We start from the raw sequence: 19742 nt of genomic DNA, 5'->3' as shown, positions 1-19742 counted from the left end.
TAGCAACAAAGCATGCAGGCCACACCTACACAATGGGGAAGTGTCTCCAGGAAAGCACTAACCATCAAGAGGATTTAGGGGCCATGATGGACAAGCCATTCAACATGAGCACCCAGTGTGATGCTGTGGTGAACACGGCTAACACCATCATTAGATGTATGAAAAGAGCAGTGAGTAGCATAGGGAGGTGATACACCATCAGTAAGACTGATCCTGGAATACTGCCTCCAGTTTTGGCATCCACCTTTGAAAAGGATTTTGAAATATTGGAGATGGAGCAGTCAAAAGCAATTAAACGTTTTGAGGGCTGGAGACAAATGCCTGCTAGTGAGCTATTGAAGAGCTCAGCATGTTTAGATGGTCAAAAAGATCGGGAGGTGACGTCACTGAAATGTTGAAGTGACTTCATGGAGAGAAAAGATTGGGTATTAAAGGGCTCGTTAATCTAGCAGAGAAAAGCAGAACAAGACCCAGTGGCTGGAAACTCAAAAGAGACCAATTCACATTAGAAATAGGACATAAATACTCAACAGTGATAAATCACCAAAGGAAGAAACTAGAAAGGGAAGTGGTGGGAATTCCCCATTTCTTGATGTCTTCTAATGAAGACTAGGTGCCTTTCTGTAATGTGTTTAGTGACAAACTAGCTACTATCCAGAAAGCATGTGCTATGCAGGGTGTCAGATTACATGCTCTAATTGTCAATTATTGTCTATTTGTCAAGGACTAATTCTTGAAAATAAATATCAGTGAACCTATGAAGTCTGCTAATTTATGAACAATTGAGCATAGCATGGGGAAGAGCGTCTCGTGTTCTACTGTGTATTCAGTGTCATTCCCACAATGAAGAGTCACTGAGTGGTGTGAACAGGGGCAGCAGCTCAAACATCCAATGTGGCTGGACAGGGGCAGCAGTGACATCACAAGGGCCTTTGGCAGGACCTCAGCCTATTGGACAAAGGTGGTGGGGAGGCGATGATGTCACAGAGAGATCTTGACACCAGCCCGGCAGGACAAGGGTGCAGGACAGGGGCAACCTTGGAGATCCCTATGGCTTTGCTCCAGCACGTCTCCTTCTCAAGGTCTCTCCTTGAGGACTGAGACAGAATTCACTTTCACGTACATGAACGCAAGGAGGACCCTCTTCGGAGTTTTCTCTTTTTCCTTGATTGATTTTGCTAGAAAACTGATGTCCCTGTAGAGAAGGTAAGAGCCTCCGAGAGGTTTGGAACCTGTTCAGTCTGATCCATCAGGTGCCAGCTGATTTTTAGGAAAGGAAAACACTACATTGTGGGGGCAGCATTTGATTTCCGACATAGGACTTTGTCCCTTACAATTACTGGGGACCTTGGGGTTTCTCCTCTTTGTTTGCTCTTTTCCTCTGTCCCTCCTACCTTTCTCTTCTTGCTTCCTTTGTCCTTTTCCTCTGCTCTCCTCCCACCACCAGGAGCTCTGTGTATGCATTGGAAGGGGTGGAAGGCTTGTGGGAGGGCCCTCACAGAGAGGTGAGACTGGAATAGTGCTCCAAGAGTGATCCCCTCGGTGGTAACCTGCGCCATTCTTTGGGCTATCTGATGAGAACTCTTAGGCTCCCTCCCCTCAATGTCTCAACCTTGATTGGCTGAGGAGGGGGCAATTGACAGGGAGGAAACTCTGGTCTTTGTTCTCTTTAAGACCAAGCAAAGAAGTCACAACCAGTTACATGTTTGACCAGTGTTGATGCTGCTCTCCATTCATTGTCTCGGAGCAGTTCATGATCTTCTCTAACATTCCAATTCTTCTAAAAGAATTGCTGAATAATTCCTATGAACAATTGTTAGTCTGTAGCTCATTTGAGAGCACTCTGCTACTGAGTGGCTGCATCAGCTAAGACAAGTCACAACTCCTTTCTCAGCCTTAGTTTCTCCTTCTGTCAAAGACGAATAATAATCTTCTCCCACCTATCTCGCAATGGGTGGATGATGGGGATCCACTGAAGAGTGTCACTAGTAGCAGTGCAGAAGAGGAGGTGTCCTATCACATTGAGCCATATCAGATGACGACATAATATTCTATTGTATTGGTATTTTATTCTTTTGAAATTGTTCAGAGCAGCAATTACTTAGCTCAGACTGAAGCATCTCACCTAACTTTCTAGATCACGGTGTCACCTCTTTGTGGACGACGAGACAGTTTAATGCACTGTAACAAAGAGGAGATGCTCCTGTTTTGCAAATAAATATCTTTGAAGAGTTTACATCCTACTTGTTGTGATTTCAAGAAACAAAGTGGTTTAGTCATTCAGATTTGGATTTTCTGACAGAAAACGGTTTCCATGAAAATTGTCAGTCCTTATTTCCTGGGCTCTATCCTTCCCTCCGTGGGGGCTGTTATCTGTCAGTTAGAACAGGAGTCAGGACTGTTGGCTTCTCTTTCTGGCTCTGTCACTGCTTTGCTGTGGGACTCCTTGGGTAGGTCCAATGGGAATAGGGTGAATTCTCTAACTCCAGGCAGCAGTGAGCCTGGGTGAGAAGGGATGCTCAAGCTGTCTGCAGAGGAGAGAGGGATGTTTCCAGGTGTTGAACGTTAAGAATTCTAAACTTTACTAAAATGGCTAGTGTAGAGAAACAAGAAATAGTTGGGGCCAAACTTGTACCATTGCCTTTTTTAAAGCCCATTCAGGGATGTGAGTGCCAGAGACCCATAGAGAGGGGGAGCAACTTGCCCAGTCCCAAAGATCAATAGGCAACAATGGAAGCAGGAGTGACACTTCCTCTCAAAGTCAGGGGAACCGGACATTAGGGCCTGGTTGCAATTGCCAGCTGTGGGAGGGAGTGTGCAGCAGTGGTTAGTGAAGGGGTCCATCCATGGCTCTGACACTCAGTGTGACCCTGAGCCAGTAGCTGAAGCCCGTTTGCTATCAGTATGACTGGGGTTCCATCGCTATAGCCCAGGGGGATTTGGAGGCTCCAGGAAGGTATGTAAAGTGCTGGGATGTCAGGATCCTGGAGCCGCTGTCACCTCCACACTAGGGCAGTGTTCTGCACCCCGCTGCTGCTGGCTGACTTTCTCTGTCCACTGGCAATAAGACAGACTCTTGTTTTCACAGCCAGTCGATCGCCCTAGAGTCATCACCCTGACTGCTGGCTGGGCAGGGTAACTCCCCAGGTCACCACTCTCTCCAGCCTGCCTTGGGCTTGGAGAGTGAGGAGGAGGGCGAGGGACATCTGCTGACCCTGAACATCCACCATACTATCACCTAGAGCAAGTGAGTGGCATTAGGGTTCCTCGGTGGCTTCCCCTGTCTGTCTGGAGAGAGGCAGAAAGAGGAGGAGAGTACATCTTAAAAGGGGGATTTCATTTGCAAACATCCCCCAAGAGCCCCTCCCTCTCAGACTGTGCAGGGGCCTCTCCCAAGCCATCTCCAGTGTGTTTGAAAAGGTGCCAGCAATGGGGCTCCCAGCCCTTCACTTGTGGGACACTGTTCCCCAGGCTGAGAGTCTCTGAGCTGGGCCAGACCCTGTGAGCCGCTGAGCATGGAAATCAATGGGGAAGCAAGAGGAAAGGCCCTGGTCTTCCTGTGCCTAGGGTCTTTGTGACTTTGACTTGGGGAATGGTTTCCCAGAAGAAGTCCGTACACCTGGGTTCTGTTCCCTCTCTCTGGGGGCTGCTTGTCCAGAGTAACCGATGGTCTTTGGGACTGACCCCATTGCTCTGAAAGGATGAGACTTCCTGGATATTGCAGCAGCAGCAGGGATTAGGAGGGGGAACACTGGGAGCAGATCATGCAATGAACTCCTGCCAGTGTGTGTAGCTTGCACTCCCTGCACTCCTGTGGGGGGAGAAGGGCTGCTCTGGTTGGAGCAGGGATGAGGAGGGACCAAAAAGGCCCATGAGTGAAAGGCTGCCTTGAGCCCAGACTCACACCTGCTCCCCGCTCGATTCCAGGATGGACAGACTCCTGAGGATGTTCAGGAAGAAAGCTCTGCAGGTGGCCTCAGAGCCTGAGGGAAACAGCTGCCATCTTCCCAAGGGGCAGAGCAACCTCTTTATCCCCGCTGGCAGGGAAGCAGCTCCTATCCAGGCCAGAAGGCTGAAGTGCCCAGCCTTCTGGTGAACAAAACCAACTCCCGGCGCAGGTGCTGAGCTGGGAGAAGCCCCAACCAGGCCCAGATGGAGCTGGCTCAGGATGTGGTTTCGCAGACAGGACCCAGCCCAGGAGGGGTGCCGGGCAGGGAGGCTCTGGGGCTTGTTGTGTGGGCAGCAGTGGCCCCAGGAGCCCAGCCCTCATTCCCAGCAGGAGGTATCGCCCTGCCCAGTCACTGAGGACCTTCCAGCCCCCTTAGGCCAGGAGGTGGAAGATCCCTGTCCCAGCACCAGCAGCTCAGCACGGGACAGCAGCAGTGCCTGGGACTCTGGCAGCAGCGACGCCGATGGATGCTGCTGCTTTGTTCCACGTGAGGAGCCAGGCTGGGCTCAGGGAGGGGTGAGGATGGCGATGTGAACACCCTGGTCCCAGACACTCTTCCAGTGATATGGCGGGGTGGGGGGGGTCCCCAGCCCAGGTGTCTGGCCTGAGCTATGTGAACCACACTGACACCAGCAGCAGTCACACAGCTGCCCCTACAGCAAGGGGAACTGGGACTGGGGGGCATCAAGAGCTGCTGCCACTTTGTACCTTTATGGTCTGGGGCTGAGGGAGTAGGCACGTCCCATAGAGTCCTGGACAGTGGAGTGGGGGCTCTCCGCTCTGGGCTTCTGAAGCTGTTGGGGGCTGAAGGCATCCCTGAGAGGGAGGTGTGGAGCCTGATCTGCCCTGGGTGCCTGAGATGGGAAGAGGAGGTCTTTAATCCTGCTCTCACCACCACACCCGTCCTTCCTCCAAGGGGCAGCAGGCATCACCCTGTTCCCTTCTCTCCCTGGTGCAGGGACCCCCAGGGATTCAGAGGAGGAGGAATGGCCGGACATGTCCACAGATGAAGTTGCTCTCAAGGTCATCAGAGAGCAGCTCCAGTGCAGAGAGAAGGTACAAATGATCCTCACCTGGGCTGGAACCAAGATTGTCCTGTCCCTTCCCAGCATCCCCACTCCCTACTGAGGGTCTTGTCCCTGATGATCCACCACCTCTAATGGGGCTCTTTTACATCCATGCTGTGGGACCCCCAAGAAAGGGGTTGTTTGTCTCACAACAGCTGAGGTCTCCTTGCCCTGAAGGCTGGGGAGAAGAGAAGAGAGTAATTGTGAGACTGGGCAGTGCGGGAATTGTGGGTCTGAAGGGCAGCTGAGACTGGGGGACAAGGACTCACATGGTCCCAGATCGGTATTTGGGATGGTGCTGAATGCAGGCAGTTTTGACAGGGAGGAGGAAAGAAGGGGATTGGGACAGCTGGGCAGGAATCCTAGAAGGGGGACAAGTTTGATGGGCAGGAAGAAATCGAAGAAGCAAGAGGTAGTGGGGGATCCTGCTGGCCATGTGAGGCAATGGCTGTGTAATCTGCTCATTCGGAGGTGTCAGCAGGGCCCTAATCTCTCACGCTCCTTTGTCTCCTTCGCGTCTCACAGGAGCTCATTGAGGAGCTTCCTAAAGACTCTCCACCAAGCGCCATCCTCACCAACTCCCTGGTTGCAATGGGCAACCTCAGGTACCGAGACAGCCCCCTCCTTCCCACCGCTGGCTCCCCTAACCCGAGTGCTGCTCAGACCCAAGGCTGGGAGTCACTGTCCCTCCCAATCCCAGGTCACCTGCCAGGAGTGGCTCCTCTGGCACAGCTGGTGGGGTGGGAAGGTTCATCCTCTCCTGGCTGGGCTGTTCTTTTCACTCCACTAACATTCCAGAGGCCTTGGGGAGGGGCTCACTCCCGGGCCCAGATACAGGAAGGGCAGCAGGCTCCAGGGAACAGGTGCTATTTCTGTTCTGCCACTCTCTGACTGTGATGCCTTGGCCTTGTCATTTCCTAGCTCAGGGCCTCAATTTCCATTCTCGCCAGCCTGTGCCTCTATCCCTGTGGTTTCATGTCCATGTTGGCTACAGTCCCACCCCGTACTGCACAGTCTAATACCAGTTCCTCTCTCTTGCCAGCACCATGAAACCTGCCCTTGAGCCAGACCTAGAGACCCACCTCTTGCAAGCTGCCCTTTGCTGCGTCTTCACCCTTGGCACAGAGAAGGACACCATCAACAGCCAGGTACATCCTCCTCCTCTTCCAGAGTGGTCCTTGGTCCCTGCTCCTTTGATTCGCTGGAGCTCCAGCTTTAGGGGTGGGGTAGGTAGAGATGGAACAAGCTGCAGGGTTGGATCCTTCCCTCCAGAGGATTACCCATCCCTGGGAGATTCCTTTCTTTCTTTCTTTCTTATGTTGTGTTTTGCCCAGCAGCCCAGCTTCCATCCATAGCAACTTGGCTGTTTCCTATTCTTCTGCCTACAAGGACCTCTGCAGAGACCTGCTAAGCTCATGGATCAAAGATCCAAGTGTCATCAATCCTTGCTAATTGCCTGCACTGGGATGTGAATGAGAGAGGCCAGGATATGTGCTTGGGAGTCTCCACAGTGCTTCCCAGAGACCCCTCTTCCCATCCTGTGGCAGGTGTAGGCCCAGTTTCCCTAACTCTGACCCATGCTTTGCAGGCTCTGCACAAAGTCATGCCAGAGCTCCTGGATGCCATGCCAAGGAACCTGCTGGCAGAGTCCCCAGACGCAGACAGGCTCCACTACATCTTGGAAGTGAGCACCATAAGGAAGGGTGGGAACCAATTTTACTGTAACTCTTTGGGGTCAGGTAAGGAGAGACTGGAAGATCCATTTTCTACTCTGTCCTCCTAGCTGGGTCCCCAGTGGGGCGTCCTTATTGGGGAGGTCAGTGCAATGCAGTGTCAGGTCCTGCTTTCTTGAGGGACAGAGGAAGGAACTGGGTCTTCAAGCCAGAGCTCTGCCTGGTTGTGTTAAGCACTAACCACAGGGCTCCTGGTTGTTTTGGGGAGTGAGAGTCTGAAAACCTACCCTTCCCAGGCCCCGCCCCTCTCCGCCAACACACACACCCCCCATGAGATTCCGGAGATGGTTGGCAGAGAAGAGGCACATGCTCCTTCCTAGAGAAATAGGAGGACCTCAGGGAATCAGCCCTTCTCTCGGTTATGCTCTGAAATTCTTGTGGGGATTGTGCTCTCACTGACTCCCTACATGCCAGCAAGGATTTTAGTAGCAGGGAAGGGAGAGGGTTCAGTCTCCTTTCTGGTGAACTGTTCAGGAATCAGGAGTTCTGGGAGGATGGGACCAACCCCAACACCGAACCTTGTCCCAATTGAGAGAGACCCTGAAAAATTGTGACCTGCAGGATACAAGCTGCATCCTGGTGGAAAGAATTCCCTTCTAAAGCTCTGTGATCAATGACTCAGCTATTCCCCCCTGCGCATAATGTCTCAGGCCCCTGGGGCTTGGGGTGGGGCTCATTTGCAAAGCACCACCTGCCCACTGAGCCTGACCTGCCTCCTTTTCCCACAGCATGTCAACCTCTGGATGGTGGCCAGGGTGTCCCAGGAGACAGCCAGGGCCATTAGGAGCAGCACGGCCCTGCTCAGATATGCAGTCACCCTCCCTGAGTTTGACGTAAGTGACCTCTGAGCAAAGCTTCTTGATTCCAGGTGTAGGCCGACTGGCTCCAACGGGCTGTAGGATCTGTTGCTGCTGCAGCTGCAGGGGCTGTGGGTTCGGCGTGTTCCTCTTGGGGAGGCAGAGTAAGAGCAGGGACAGGCTTGAGCCAAGTTCTTCTTGTCCTGGTCAAGTATTGTCCCTGGGCCTTTAAGGGGATCATGCTCCAGCCCCTGCTTGGCATCCCAAAGCATCTCTTGGCTCCCTTGGCAGCAGAGCAAATGAAGGGTCTATCTCAGGCTCCTCTCTCCCAGTATCTCCTTCAGAGGGAATAAGGGGAAGGAGCCTTCTGGCCCAGGGGGGACAGGGAGCTGACAGGAAACTGCTGATGGAGTCTTCTCTCCTCTCCCTTCCATTAGATCTCAGCAGAGTTCCCTAGGATGGGTCACCACGTGGCCCAGCTGGCTCTGTTTGTCAGTGACCCAGACAAGGACATCAGCCGGCAGGCCAGGGAGGGGACTTACCGGCTGTACCAGCTGCTGCTCCAACAGAGGGGTAAGGAACCCGCTGGCACACAGAACCCAATAGGGGACTGAGAGTGACTGCAGGTGGATAATGGGACCCCAGACAATTTCTCTCAGCCTGACCCCAGCTGGAGGACAAGTCTCTCTCTGCCTCTGTTCTTCCCCACTCCACTGTGCAGCCACCAATGGGATTGGAAGGACACAGAAACTGCAACCAGAAGGATCAAAGTGTCTCTCTCTCTCTCTCTCTCTCTCTTCCAGGGCTGACCATACACGAGGCAGAAGATTTGTAGTGCCACGACTGGCCCCAGGTCAGCAGGCTCCTGGGTTATAAGAACACAGCCAGGGTGGGGGAAGTAAGGACACTCTGGTAGTGGGAGTGGGAGACAGCTCAGGGAGTGGGGCTGGCTGAGGTCCCTGCAGTGGATGCCTCCTGGAGACAGGACAAGAGCCCACTCCCTATTTCCAGCTCAGAGTTCCTCATCCAGCACCCAGTGGGACAGGCTGGTGCTAAAGGTCCCACACTGGAACCTCGCTAGTTGCCGTGATTTGAGTGTCTTACATGGAGCCATTGCTACATGGCATAAGGAGAATCCCTGGATGGGTGAGTTAATAGAGGATTATGGCTCTGGGTGTCTCTCTGCTCCTTGTCCCGCTGGCTTATCCCCAAGTGTCTGAGAGGAGAGCACTGGGTCAGTCAGTCACTATTGCCTGATCAGACCCTTGTTTAATTCCCTGCACCCTGTAGAAGCAGAGAAAGGAGGTGGGGTTTGCCCAATTCCATTGCCAATCAGGAAGCAGAATGCCCCAACCTGGGCACTGGATAGGGGACACAGTGAGCTCCAGAGTCAATATGGACCACATACATCCCCCTCATGTCTCCAGTCCCGGCCAGGGAATTGCAGAGTATCTGGACCTCAGCCACTATTCCAGAGAAGCACATTGTCACTGACCCAAGTTATAGCTACTTGCTGCACAAGGATAAAATCAAAGCCCCCTCCCCCCCCGCCTCATCTCACAACTGTGGGGAGAACATCCAAACCTTGGAAAACACCATAACCCAGTGCCCCCAGATTGGAATCAAAGGTGAAATGGGTGATTTCCACAACCTCACAGAGGAGGACTTGGAATGGCTCCTGGATCTAAAAGTGCATCTACAGAATGCTGCTTTCTGGACGCCACATGAGAGAGACTGTGTGAGCTTGTCCTGCCTCCCACAAGCTGAATTGCTGCAGCAGAAGAAAAGTTTCCTAGGAGGGTCTGTGATGGGGACAGGGATATGAGTCAAGACCTTTGGTCTGTCAGCTCCAACTCCCTCCTCCACACGCACACTCCTCTAGCCACTGAGGTGCAGGAGATCTCTCTGCTGGAAGCAATACAGGGTCCTCAATAATCTCTGTGCACTGCACAGAAGAGTGGACCCTGCTCCCCCACATTAGAGATCCATTTCCAGCCCATCATGGCCCCTGCGATCAATTGCCCTCCAGAAAGAGCCACTGGAGGCTTTGGTCCCTAAGCATCTGCCATCTTTTAATCAAGGGGCTTCCCTGAGCCACGAGACCCTGAAAGCCTCCTGGAGAATGAACTGCCCCTTGCTACAGCAGCTCTCTTACCCTTCCTTTGGGGCACCAGACACTGAAGTCATTCTATCTCCAGGACTTGGAGGCTGGCTCTGGGCAATCTGCTAAAACCTCATGTCCTGTTGGTTTTAGATCTTTGGAAAATTGTTCTCTGAAGGACAGAGAAAATACTTCCTCCAGACAGCAATGCTGGCGATCCACAACCCCCTGCTCCACGTCAGCCAGGCACAGGTTGGGCTGCTCCTCACATACTCCATCCTGGGGGAAGCCTAGCAGCTGATGGGGGACAAGGTAAACAGCTGCATTAGACTCAGGAGATTGGGGCAGGGCCAAGACCTCATTCCCACCTTTGTGAACCTTTACTGCCCCACAGAGCTGCAACCATTGGCCTAGTATCCATGTCACCCGAGGCACCACCCGGAGCTGCTCCCATCACTGGCAGCCTGGGAGGCCAAGGACTGATGGGTGATGGCAACTGGTCAGGCAGTTCTGACGCACATGGGTGGGGGAAGCTTGTCCTGCTGCTGGCAGGGCTGGACCTGGTCTAGAGAGAACGGGAGGATTCTGTCAGCAGGACCTGCTGACCTGCTCCGTTCACCAGGGCTGCCATCCTGTGGCTTCAGCATTTGTCACTGGGGTGACTTGGGGAAAGGTCTCAACCTCTCCACATCCCAGTTCACTGCTGTCAGAATCCCTCCTGCCCCCCTCCCTGCCCTACCTGGGTAGGGATGGAGGTAGGGGTGGAGGAGAGGGTTCTACAAACTTGAGCAGTGTCCCCAGGTGGGTTGGAGGTGGAACAGCTGTCAGAGGTCACTGAGGGGGAGGTGGCAGGAGCTAACCCTACAAGGAGGGGGGTTGGCACTGGAGGTCACTAGACAGGACAACAAGCCTCCATCCTGGGGATCTGGAGGGTGAATCCACAACTCAGACAAGAGGAGCTGCTGGATGGAAATTGTGCTTATTCCAGGTGCCCTTAATGCTCCCTGATTTCTGGGCAGTGTCTCAGTCTCTGACATGTTCTTGTTCCCCTGCAGCTGGAGGATGTCACAGCCAAGGTGATGTGTCAGCTGCTCATCATCCGGCACTTGCACCGGGTGCCCAAGGCGCTGCAAGGGCTGCGCCTCATCTGATGCCCTTAAAGGTTCCCCTCCCATGTTCAGCAACTCCCGCTCCCTGCTGTAGGTATTGCTCTGTCTCACTGTAACTGGGAGGCTAGTGGAAGGGGAAATGGAGGCCCCTGACACTGACAGAAACTCTCTCCCCTCTCTGAGGACCAGGGTCCTTCCCTCTGACCCCAAATTCCTTCATATAGGGCATAAGCTCTTCTCCTCACACTCATACCCCTTCCCTCTTTCCTTGCTCTGACGCCCATCCCATTCCCCATGCTTCCAAGCAGAGATCTCCCTGTCTCATATGGTGCAGAAGGACCTTTGTGTCAGGGCTACAGACTGTCTGCCCAACTGAAGCTCAGGAAGCTCCACATTTGAGGAGGTGAGGATGGGAGAGAGGCTCAGGGCCTGCTTCACCTCCTGCCCTTTATTCTTCCTTTGGCCCTTCTATGGGCTCTCCGAGGGTGACAGGAATAGGAACCTCCTCCCCATCTGCCTTCCAGGCCCTAGGGTGAGTGACAGCCTCCAAGATGGGTGCAGTCAGAAGCTGAGCCACCTCAGGGAGCAGTGGGGACAGGTCACCTTGTCCTATGAAACCAAGCAGTGCTAGTTCTCAAAGAGACTGAGAGGGAAGACCCCACTCCCTCATGGAAGGAAGAGCCATTGACTTCTTTGGGCATATGGGTCTCCTCGTGGAGCAATGGGATCCCTGCTGCATAGCCTGGCTGGGAGCTTCCCCCATCCCTGGGACAGAGACATCTCCATCACTCTTGTTTTTTTCCTAGCAAGAGGCTCCCCAGAGATGTCCTCAAACCTGTTCTCCCGGGAGCATTTCTGAGAGAAGGCTCCCATCCCTCAGTCTCCAACTTCATCATGCAGTCTCACTCACATAACAACATCTCCGCTCTCCAGCTCCACTTCCCGCAGCAGGACAAACGAACCTTCAGCTCCTAAAGACCTGACTCTGACCTCCTTCTGATCAGCAATGGGGTTTCCCCATCCCCTCAACAAACCTGTCAGCCTCTGAATGATGAATGTCAGAGTCACCAGAACCAGCAAAACTCCAACTGCAGCCAGTCGAGCCTTTGTGAACTTAGCCCCTCTGTAAACCTTGGAGCAGCCATTTATTGCTACACACAGAACTAAACAACAGCCAGCCAAACAGGCTGGACTATCCCCTAATAATCTGACTCAGTTGCCATAACAACACAAGATTCTATTATAACAACAACCAAATACACAACAGAACCCGGTCCCACTCTGACACTGGTAGCAGCCCAGGGCTCTGTACTCAAAAGCTAGGGCTAGTCTTTTCTCTTTGATGCAGGTTTCCCTGGGCACATCCTACCTCTCCTCTCAAGTTCCCTTCTAGGCTTTCCTTGTTGCTTTCAATTTCCTACCCAATTCTCATTCCAGTCATAGCCCAGCTAGGCTTGATCACCGCTGAAGTCTGGTTCTTTTGGGGCCAATACATGGTCCCTCTGAGGTAGGACTCATTCTGTAATCAGTTTGGCTAAGCCCCAGGCTCTGCAGCCCAGGGGAAAGCACTCTCCTTTCCCTGTTACAAACCTGCGCTGCCCGGACCTGTGTGCTCTTATTGGGTTGAGATGAGTCTTGTCCACATGCTCAGGGTTTAGCTGATTGCCATATTTGGGCTCAGTAAGGAATTTTCCTCCAGGGCAGATTGGCAGAGTCCCTTGAGGGTTTTCACCTTCCTCTGCAGTACAGGGCAAGAGTCATGTGCTGGAGGATTCTCTGCACCTTCAAATCTTTAAACCATTATTTGAGGACTTCAATAGTTCAGACATAGATTAGGGGGTTATTACAAGAGTGGGTGGGTGAGATTCTGTGGCCTGTATTGTGCAGGAGGTCTAACTAGATGATCAGAAATGGTCCCCTCTGACCTTAAAGTCTAGGAGTCCATGAGTTCAGACCTCTCCAGTTCAACAAATGAACCAAACGAAAGGTCCTCTACCTAGCAACAAAGCATGCAGGCCACACCTACACAATGGGGAAGTGTCTCCAGGAGAGCACTAACAATGAAGAGGATTTAGGGGCCATGATGGACAAGCCATTCAGCATGAGCACCCAGTGTGATGCTGTGGTGAACAGGGCTAAAGCCATCATTCAATGTATGAAAAGAGCAGTGAGTAGCAAAGGGAGTTGACACACGATCAGTAAGACTGATCCTGGAATACTGCCTCCAGTTTTGGCATCCACCTTTGAAAAAGATTTTGAAATATTGGAGATGGGGCAGCCAAAAGCAATGAAACGTTTTGAGGGCTGCAGACAAATGCCTGCTAGTGAGCTGTTGAAGAGCTCAGCATGTTTAGATGATCAAAAAGATTGGGAGGTGACGTCATTGAAGTGTTGAAGTGACTTCATGGAGAGAAAAGATTGGGTATTAAAGGGCTCATTAATCTAGCAGAGAAAAGCAGAACAAGACTCAGTGGCTGGAAACTCAAAAGAGACCAATTCATATTAGAAATAGGACACAAATATTCAACAGTGATAAATCACCAAAGGAAGAAACTAGAAAGGGAAGTGGTGGGAATTCCCCATTTCTTGGTGTCTTCTAATGAAGACTAGGTGCCTTTCTGGAATGTGTCTAGTGATAAACTAGCTACTCTTCTATCCAGAAAGCATGCGCTATGCAGCGTGTCAGATTACATGCTCTAACTGTCAATTCTGTCCATAAAGTCTGCTAATTTATGAACAATTGATGTAGCATGGGGAAGAGCGTCTCGTGTTCTACTGTGTAGTCGGTGTCATCCCCACAATGAAAAGTCATTGAATAGGGTGAACTGGTAGAAGCAGCTCAAACATCCAATGTGGCTGGACAGGGGCAGGACATCAGCACTGCAGGGGACGGGTGGGTGCGGCAGTGACATCACAAAGGCTTTAGCAGGACCTCAACCTATTGGACAAAGGTGGTGGGGAGGCGATGATTTCACAGAGAGATCTTGACATTAGCCAGGCAGGACAGGAGTGCAGGAGAGGGGCAACCCTAGAGATCCCTGTGGCTCTGCTCCAGCACATCTCCTTCTCAAGGTCTCTCCTTGAGGACTGAGACAGAATTCACTTTCACGTACACGAACGCAAGGAGGACCCTCTTTGGAGTTTTCTCCTTTTCCTTGTTTGATTTTGCCAGAAAACAGACATCCCTGTAGAGAAGGTAAGAGCCTCTGAGAAGTTTGGAACCTGTTCAGTCTGATCCATCAGGCGCCAGCTGATTTTTAGGAAAGGAAAATACTACATTGTGGGGGCAGCATTTAATTTCCGACAATGAGCCTGGGTGAGAAGGGATGCTCAAGCTGTCTGTGGAGGAGAAAGAGATGTTTCCAGGTGTTGAACGTCAAGAATTCTAAACTTTACTAAAATGGCTGGTGTAGAGAAACAAGAAATAGTTGGGGCCAAACTTGAACCATTGTCTTTTTTAAAGCCCATTCGGGGACATGAGTGCCAGAGAGCCATAGAGAGGGGGAGCAACTTGCCCAGTCCCAAAGATCAATAAGCAGCAATGGAACCAGGAGTGACATTTCCTCTCAAAGTCAGGGGAACTGGACATTAGGGCCCGGTTGCAATTGCCAGCTGTGGGAGGGAATGTGCAACAGTGGTTAGTGAAGGGGTCCATCCATGGCTCTAACACTCGGTGTGACCCTGAGCTGGTAGTTGAGGCCCGTTTGCTATCAGTATGATTGGGGTCCCATCACTACACCCCAGGGGGGTTGGGAGGTTCCAGGAAGGTGTGTAAAGTGCTGGGATGTCAGGATCCTGGAGCCGCTGTCACCTCCACACTAGGGCAGTGTTCTGCACCCCGCTGCTGCTGGCTGACTTTCTCCGTCCCCTGACAATAAGACAGACTCTTGTTTTCAAAGCCAGTTGATTGCCCTAGAGCCATCACCCTGACTGCTGGCTGGGCAGGGTAACTCCTCAGGTCACCTCCCTCTCCAGCCTGCCTTGGGCTTGGAGAGTGAAGAGGAGGGCGAGGGACATCTGCCGGCCCTGAACATCCACCATCCATCATACCATCAACTAGGGCAAGTGAGTGGCATTAGGGCTCCTGGGTGGCTTCCCCCATCTGTCTGGAGAGGGGCAGAAAGAGGCGGGAGAGAACATCTCCAAAGGAGGATTTCATTTGCAAACAACCCCAAAAGAGCCCCTCCATCTCAGACTGGGCAGGGGCCTCTCCCGAGCCATCTCCAGTGTGTTTGAAAAGGTGCCAGCAATGGGGCTCCCAGCCCTTCACTTGTGGGACACTGTTCCCCAGGCTGAGAGTCTCTGAGCTGGGCCAGGCCCTGTGAGCTGCTGAGCATGGAAATCAATGGTGAATGAGGAGGAAGGGCCCTGGTCTTCCTCTGCCTAGGGTCTTTGTGACTTTGATGTGCGGAATGGTTTCCCAGAAGTCTGGACTCCTGGGTTCTGTTCCTTCTCTAGCCTGGGCGGGGGAGTGTGGCCTGGGATGACAGAAGGGGGCTGCTTGTCCAGAGTAACCGATGGTCTTTGGGACTGACCCCATTGCTCTGAAAGGATGAGACTTCCTGGATATTGCAGCAGCAGCAGCAGGGATTACGAGGGGAAATGTTGGGAGCAGATCAAGCAATGAACTTCTGCCCAGACTCACACCTGCTCCCTGCTCGATTCCAGGATGGCCAGGTTCCTGAGGATGTTCAGGAAGAAGACTCTGCAGGTGGCCCCAGAGCCTGAGGGAAGCAGCTGCCATCTTCCCTTGGGGCAGAGTTGCCTTCTTTATCTGAACAGCAGTGATAGCTGTATTCTCTACTTGTTCAAAGTAAAAGATTTCCTTCTGGGCAATATCTCGACGGTTGACTGGCAACGGCAGCCTGAGAGACCATCCGCATCGTCATGTAGAGTGGATTTCCTATATTTGATATCCTATGTGTGCGCGGAAAGCAACAATGCCCACCATTGCTTATGACTAGCGGCTAATGGAGGAATGCCTGTGTGGGGTCCAAAAATTGAAGTCAGGGTCGATGGTCAGTGAGAAGAGTAAACTTTCGTCCGAACAGGTACTGATGAAACTTTCGAATTCCGAAAACAATTCCCAATGCCTCACGCTCAATTTGGGCATAGTTAGTTTCTGCTTTGCTTAGAGTGCATGAAGCAAAAGCAATAGGTCTCTCTTCTCCCGAAGGCATAATGTGTGACATGAATGCTCCCACTCCATAAGGGGACACATCGCAGGCCAGATGTAGGGGTAAGGATGGATCAAAGTGCCTCAGAACTTCAGAATTTAGCAATGCATCCTTAGCTTTGTTAAATGCAACATCACAGGCTTCAGTCCACTTCCAGGCCTTGTTCTGCCCAAGGAGTTTGTGAAGTGGTTTTAGCAGTGTGGCTAACTGTGAGATGAACTTTCCATAATAGTTCAATAGTCCTAGAAATGAGCGGAGCTGGTTAACATTTTGAGGAAGGGGTGCCTCGAAAATAGCCTTAACTTTTGCAGGGGCCTTATGAAGACCTGTACCATCAATGATGTGTCCCAAATATTCAACAGAGAGCTGGAAGAATTCACACTTGTCTTTGCGGACTCGCAGTCCATACTCTTCCAGTCTTTGTAGGATAGTCTCTAAATTCTTTAGGTGATCCTTCTCATTCCTTCTAGTGACCAGGATGTCATCCAGATAGCACTCAACTCCTGGCAAGCCACACAAGATCTGGTCCATAGCCCTCTGGAACAGGGCAGGAGCAGATGTTATACCGAAGGGTAGGTGACAGTATCGATAAAGCCTCTTATGCTTCACAATAGTCAACAGCTCTTGGGACTTTTCATCAACGTCCATCTGTAAATATGCTTGACTCAGATCAATCTTACTGAACTTTTGGCCCCCAGCCAGGCCTGCAAAGAGGTCATTGATGCGGGGAAGCAGGTATTGCTCTGCACATAACACTGGGTTGACAGTGACTTTAAAATCACCGCAAATCCGGAGGGAGCCATCTTTCTTGACTATTGCAACAATAGGAGTTGCCCTTGGGCTATGGGTAACTGGTATTTAGACACCATTTGTGACCAGGTACTCCAGGTCCGCTTCGACTTTCGGACTGATGGCATATGGCACAGTTCTGGCTTTCAGATATTTTGGTTGACTGTCAGGTTTAATGTTCAATGTCACAGTGATTCCCTTCATACTTCCCAGAGCCTCTCCAAAAACAACAGCATGTTTCCTTACTATAGTGGTCAGACCCGTTTCTTCTTCAGTCATTCGGTGCACTTCTGCCCAATTCAGCTGGATCTTCCTAAGCCAAGACCTACCCATTAAGGCTGGGTAATTACCTCTCACCACAAACAGTGGCAATTTAACAGCCTGTCCATTGAGCTCCACCTTAACATCAGTAGTGCCCAACATGGGCACAGCTTCTCCCATATATGTCTTCAGCTCTGTTTTTGTTGCTTTAAGTGGAAGATGCTGTAGCTTTTCTTTATACACAGTCTCTGAGACCAGCGAAATGGCTGCACCGGTGTCCAGTTTCACGCTTATAGGTTTGCCGTCCAACAACAGGGTTACCCAGTATTCATGTGAGCCCACTGCCAAAGACAAAACGTGGAGTGACTCTTCTTCTTGTGAGGAGGTATTTCCCTGGTCATCCTGGGTCTGCTCGAGGGTATGCAAATTTCCCTTTTTGGTTAGCCAGACCACAGGCCTCTTTTTCTTTTGTTTACAGGCACACTCGATGTGTCCCTTTTCCCACAGTGTCGACACACCAGGTCCTTACACCAGCATCCTGATGCAGGGTGACCTGGCTTACCACAGCAATAACATTCCTGACTCCTCCCAGTTTTGTGGCTAGGTTCTTGTGACACCTTATGCACCCTAGGAGATGCACCGATGGCTTGTGTCTCCTTTGTAGCCAGTTCCATGGAGACAGCAATATCGATGGCCTTCTGTGAGGTAAGCTGAACCTCTGTCAATAGATGCTTCCATATAGCTTCACTGTGCAGGCCACACACTAACCTGTCACATAGGGCCTCATTTAACATCTCCTTAAATTCACAGTGTTCTGCAAGCTTTCTCAGAGTTGCTACAAATTCTACAACTGTTTCGTCTTCTTTCTGGTCTCTTTTGTGGAACCTATATCTTTCAGCAATTACCAGTGGTTTTGGAGAAAAATGGGACCCCAGGATTTCCACGTCACTGTAAGATTTAGTCTCTGGCTTAATAGGGTGTAGTAAGCTGCGTAGCAGGGAGTAGGTCTTATCCCCTACAACACTTAAGAATATTGGCATTTTCTTCTCTTCTGTAATGTCATTTGCAATAACAAAAAGCTCAAAACGCTCATTATATACAGGCCACTGCACTATATACTCCTCAAAAGGTTCCAGTGGCCCTGTGAGTGTAGCCATGATTTTAGTTTCAGTTTGCACAGTCAGAGTAAACAAGCGACTTCTCACCCCCTTCCAGCAGCAAACAAGGTTGGTTTGTCTGTTTTTGTACCTTAACTTTACTTCCTTCTGTTGTGGGGCAGCACAGAGATCTCATCCTCGTCGCCAGGTTGTTATATCCTTGGGGGCAACAGCTTTAGGAAGAAATCACTGGAGACACAGAGAGCAGTGTTTTGTTCCCAGTTGCTCTGACGTTGCTTCAGGTTGTGCTGGAGAGCAAATTTTTACTACCACTTTTCTCACTTAAAATATATTGAACTATAACAAAGAGAAGGAACAGGGAGGGATAACTCAGTGGTTTGAGCATTGGCCTGCTTCACCTAGGGTTGTGAGTTCAGTCCTTAAGGGGACTATTAAGGGATTTGGGGCAAAAAGCTGGGGATTGGTTGTGCTTTGAGCAGGGGGGTTGAACTAGATGACCTCCTGAGGTCCCTTCTAACCCTGATATTCTATAGGTTTATATTTTGTAGTCTTTGAATAAGCTGTTACCAGTGACAATGAAATTAAACATGAATTTAATTAGTGTAAAGTAAGAGGCTGATTATGTGATAACTTTCAGTGTTACAATATAATTCAGGTTTTCTTCTAGTACTCTCCCCGCCCCTCCTACTATATTGGAAATGGTGGCTAATCCTGAAAAATAAAACCTCACTCCAAAGGAATTAGAGCGGGGGAACACGTGAGAGAAATAGCATGTGCGAAAATAGAGCCCCAGTGTAGACTGTAATTATTTCTCTTTCAAATGGAATTTATTTTGATAAACTTTAAAATAAATATTCTGTGAAGGGGAAAATTGCTTGAGTCAAGATGTGTAACCTACTGAGTTAGAGGGTAACAGCCACAGTTTCCCAATTTGCTTGTTTGCTAAACAAAGACACATCAGGCAGGAGAGGTCAAAATTTAAAATGGTGATGGATGCATGATGATTGATTTTTGCAACCAGTTATTTTTATGGGTGCTGAGACCCCTTTTCCTTCTGAGGAGGCCAGCTGTTAGAGCCCGGCTGCTTAACCCTCAGGCCTGGCCATGGAAACCTCCGTGTAACTGGCCTTTGTTTCTTTCATGTTTGCTACCTTTGGGGTTCACACGTCCACACTACATGTGGTTTACAACAGCAGATACTTTGAGAAAACAGCCGGGTTGAGTCAGGCTATTCCAACCTGACGTTGGCCCAAACTCTGCCTCACTTCATCTAGAGTGGGACATGTCTGTATCGAAGGATTAGTTCCCACCTGATTTGCCCAGAGACCTCGCGAGAGGTGTGATAAGGTGGGGTAAGCTGGAATCTACAACAATAAAGTAAAAGGTAAGGGTGGGAGTCCTTCAGCTTTCAGATCAACAAGCGTGTTCTGTTCATTCCCTCTGAAGCATCTGGCACTGGTCATTCTCAGGCAGCACAGTGGACTAGATGGCCCATTGGTTTGACCTAGTATGACCTGTCTTGTGTTCTTATGTAAGTCATCTAAGAGAGACTGACTTCCAGGATCCCAGGACTGATCCCCTCTGGGGAATGAAGCACAACAGTGACAGGCTGTGCAGCCTTCACTAGTCTCCTGTACCTGA

The 19742-nt window shown here is 50.9% G+C and overlaps 3 protein-coding genes across 21 annotated transcripts in view; 2 read left to right on the top strand and 1 right to left on the bottom strand.

Annotated features, from left to right (window-relative positions):
- LOC115650666 (zinc finger protein 501-like) overlaps positions 1 to 19742 on the top strand; it is a 1041190-nt gene that overhangs the window by 876176 nt on the left and 145272 nt on the right. The window lies entirely within an intron of this gene.
- The window catches only part of LOC115650675, a 41343-nt gene that overhangs the window by 8094 nt on the left and 13507 nt on the right, over positions 1 to 19742 (bottom strand). For 4 of the 19 annotated variants that reach the window (XR_004000168.1, XR_004000169.1, XR_004000173.1 and 1 more), the window contains 2 exons: positions 6099 to 6229; positions 2020 to 2528 (listed from right to left, as the gene is read on the bottom strand). The exons of 1 other annotated variant lie outside the window; for it this stretch is intronic. The gene's annotated coding sequence lies outside the window, so the exon portion shown is untranslated. 14 more of the 19 variants (XR_004000150.1, XR_004000172.1, XR_004000154.1 and 11 more) reach the window with 10 other exon arrangements.
- On the top strand, positions 6237 to 8393 carry LOC115650676 (maestro heat-like repeat family member 5). Its single transcript, XM_030560962.1, has 3 exons — positions 6237 to 7582; positions 7984 to 8119; positions 8350 to 8393. Exons 1-3 carry the CDS (start codon positions 7391 to 7393, stop codon positions 8379 to 8381), a joined length of 360 nt encoding a protein of 119 aa, XP_030416822.1. The 5' UTR covers positions 6237 to 7390; the 3' UTR covers positions 8382 to 8393.

The sequence above is a fragment of the Gopherus evgoodei genome, chromosome 4 (genome assembly GCF_007399415.2).
Source record: "Gopherus evgoodei ecotype Sinaloan lineage chromosome 4, rGopEvg1_v1.p, whole genome shotgun sequence".
Taxonomy (NCBI): Eukaryota; Metazoa; Chordata; order Testudines; family Testudinidae; genus Gopherus; species Gopherus evgoodei.
Note: the sequence above shows the minus strand (reverse complement) of the source record. Positions and strands in the feature narration are given on the sequence as shown.

Excerpts from the sequence above, each read along its gene's own strand:
- LOC115650676 (XM_030560962.1), top strand. The coding sequence starts at position 7,391 with ATGTCTCAGGCCCCTGGGGCTTGGGGTGGGGCTCATTTGCAAAGCACC. Across the intron at positions 7,583-7,983 it reads TCACCCTCCCTGAGTTTGAC|ATCTCAGCAGAGTTCCCTAG; the intron begins GTAAGTGACCTC and ends CCCTTCCATTAG. Across the intron at positions 8,120-8,349 it reads GCTGCTGCTCCAACAGAGGG|GGCTGACCATACACGAGGCA; the intron begins GTAAGGAACCCG and ends TCTCTCTTCCAG.